Here is a 3,166-nt window from a genome sequence, read left to right as displayed (position 1 = left end):
TATATATATATAAATATGTGTTTATATATATACATGTAAAAACATTAGCGTTATGAGACAAAGGGATATCAAGCTAAAATTGGTTTAAAATAAGAGTATATGAAGATATAGCTGAATAGCTGAACCGTTTAGACAAATTTAAACCACTTCTCTAAGTGGTTCAACCACGTAGAAGCAGTTTTATTTTAAATAATTCTTGGTATTCATCAAATAAGATCTGCGATGTTTAAAACAAAATATGAATTAAAATCAATGAAAATTATATTTCTATTCAGAAGGAAACCCAAACCATCTTTTAGAAATATCGTCTTTGCTAATTAATCCGTGAATTTCCTGACCTTGGTGAACATAAACCAGGCGTCCTCCAGCTCTCTTGTCAATTCTTCTCCTGGTTCAACCCGGTCTCTCTCTCCAACCTGGATATCCTCCTTCCCTGTCCTTCTCTTCAGCTTGTTGTATAGTTTCTCCTTGAATGTGTATAATCTCTCCAGGATAGTATCCAGCTCTATAGGCCAGGGTTTTATATCCTCCCACTCTATCTAAAATTAAATTGTTTTTGACTTTTAAAAGGTACCAAACAAATCTTATATGAATTTTAAAGGAATGAGTTTTTACCACAAACATCAAATTTTCTAATCCCTATATCTTTACAACCCGATTTAGTAGACTTTTGATATTTCAAACTTAAATTATGGTAGATAAAGCTCAGTGTAAGTTTGAAATACAATACAATCATGTTGTAAAGATATAGGGTTAGAAAATTTATGTTTGTGGCAAAAACTCAATTCCTTTGTTTATTCTAATTATTTGCTCTCCTTACTTTATTCCAAATTTTATCTCTAGGACAAGAAAAAAACCCAGAAAAAGATACTTTTTATTGGTTTATAGTTTCTTTCCATTTTTCTCAGCAAACTTTTACAGATTACAGTTTTGAAATGCTAAAAACATTTTTTTACATTATTTTGTGGTTTGATCAACTTATTGCCCATCACTAGCAAGTTATTGCCCAATACTAGCAAATTATTGCCCATTACTAGCAAATTATTGCCCATCACTAGCAAGTTATTGCCCATCACAAGCAAGTTATTGCCAATCACTAGCAAGTTATTGCCCATCGCTAGCAAGTTATTGCCCATCACTAGCAAGTTATTGCCCATCACTAGCAAGTTATTGCCCATTCCTAGCAAGTTATTTCCCGTCACTCGCAAGTTATTGGCCATCAGTAGCAAGTTAATGCCCATCACTAGCAAGTTATTGCCCATCACTAGCAAGTTATTGCCCATTCCTAGCAAGTTATTTCCCGTCACTCGCAAGTTATTGGCCATCAGTAGCAAGTTATTGCCCATCACTAGCAAGTTATTGCCCATCATGATCAATGATTCAGTACCTCAATTCGGTTTTAGAGTTTTAAATAAAATTGTAGAGAATTATTGGCTTTTGGTTTATAGACATCCAATAAAGACAATATTCTTATAAGGATAGAAAACTAAATTATGCAACAAATAAATTTTTAAATTTTTTTATCTGAGGATGAATGTTTTAATAGCTAGGTTGAAATTATCATTTTAGAATTTTTCAAGCACAGCAAAATATGCCCAATACAAAATGCATTCTAACATTTTGCTTTTACATGCAAAGATGTGGGGGGGGGGAGACTTTGCATGATATTGTGCCGTCAAAATTCATCTTTGAAACAGATTTCTCAGAATTGAGTATTTGGAACAATTTTTCTGTTCTCTTTGAATTTTGAATTTTAAAGGGGAAGTGGGGGGGAGGGTGGTGCTGAAGAGTGTTTTTTTTTAATGAGGACTTTTTGTAATTTTTATTGCAAATTCAAACTTTCTTTGATTTATGTCGTAAAATTCCTAAACTGGATACGTTGTTTGATAAACCAAATATATCCAAAATAAACTGGATACGTTGTTTGATAAACCAAATATATCCAAAATAAACTGGATACGTTGTTTGATAAACCAAATATATCCAAAATAAACTATTTTAGATTTATGAAAGTTTGAAATAAAAATATTTAACAAAAATCGTGTTAAAAAATATTATTGGACAGCTTCAGCCATAATTTATTAGTTATAAGAAATTAAAAAAAAAACTTAGGTCTGTCCTATTAAAACCTTAAATACATAAATTTTAATATTCAGAACCTAAAATTGCAACAACAAAAAACACATTTTGGCCGATTAAATTGTGATTGAAAATGAAGAATCTCAGACAATAGACATTATCAAATCATTATGGTTTGTATGCGCTGCTTCTGCTTGTGACCAAACTATGAATCTGTGTAAGGTATATTGATTTTACTGAGTCCAATACTAAAGAATGCGAGAATTTTACGTTAAAAGTTCTGTAAAATAATAAATTCGGGGTTCAATTTAATTTAATCCATGACTGTTATAGAGCTGCAACATTTTTCAGAAACTCATGATTGATTGATAGAAAATGATGAGAAACTATAATGGGATTTTAATGGGTTTAAATATTTAACATATCAATTTCGGTGAGATAAATATTTAAGCTATAGCTTAAAGTAAAGGTTTAATTCAAGCTGAAATTTAACATTTAAGCTGTAACTTGCATTCTTTAGTTCTGGACTCTGACCTCTTCTTCTTCTATATCTTCAATATTATCTATTCTAATTCTTCTAATAGTGTCCATCTTCCCATCCTCAGTAGCATAGTGGACTCCCTCCTCCATCATCTAGGTTTATCAGTAGATCTAGCTCAACTGTAGAACCATCTACTTTCTCTGTAGATCAGAGAGCTAGAAATCTTCAAGAAAAATCACTAAACCGTAAGTATTTTTTTCTGAAAAAAATTTTAATTTCAAAATTTCAAAGAAAAAGAACTGATTACTCTTCACATACTCTAATTTACTCTAAAGATGTTGTAGATTGGTCAAATATAGTGAAAGTTTAAAAGCAAATATATATAGAGCGTCGTAATAAAAAGGTCTTAAAAGTTTATGAGACTGTTCTGTAAGCGTAATTTCATGTGACCCGATCCATGCAGAGGGAAATGGACAATTAACAACGGTACCCATATAATCTGTTATCAACATGAAATAGATATCTATATGGTAATAATTTAGAAAACGGATTTTTTTACAATTATGGTGTATCTATTCAAAAGTGACTTGCGTATTTCTACTAAAA

At 31.0% G+C, this 3,166-nt stretch overlaps 1 protein-coding gene across 1 annotated transcript in view; it reads right to left on the bottom strand.

The window, feature by feature from the left end:
• LOC111708613 (calmodulin-beta) overlaps positions 1-2,815 on the bottom strand; it is a 10,592-nt gene extending 7,777 nt beyond the window's left edge. The window contains exons 1-2 of the mRNA XM_023482038.1: positions 2,614-2,815; positions 339-539 (exon numbers count right to left, since the gene is read on the bottom strand). Of these exons, the coding sequence (XP_023337806.1) occupies positions 339-539; positions 2,614-2,712 (300 nt within the window). The 5' untranslated portion in view covers positions 2,713-2,815. The remainder of the gene's footprint in view (positions 1-338; positions 540-2,613) is intronic.
• Positions 2,816-3,166: the final 351 nt, after the last annotated feature.

The sequence above is a fragment of the Eurytemora carolleeae genome, unplaced genomic scaffold, assembly GCF_000591075.1.
Source record: "Eurytemora carolleeae unplaced genomic scaffold, Eaff_2.0 scaffold876, whole genome shotgun sequence".
Taxonomy (NCBI): Eukaryota; Metazoa; Arthropoda; class Copepoda; order Calanoida; family Temoridae; genus Eurytemora; species Eurytemora carolleeae.
The sequence above is the reverse complement of the archived record's forward strand: the minus strand, read 5'-3'. Positions and strand labels throughout refer to the sequence as shown.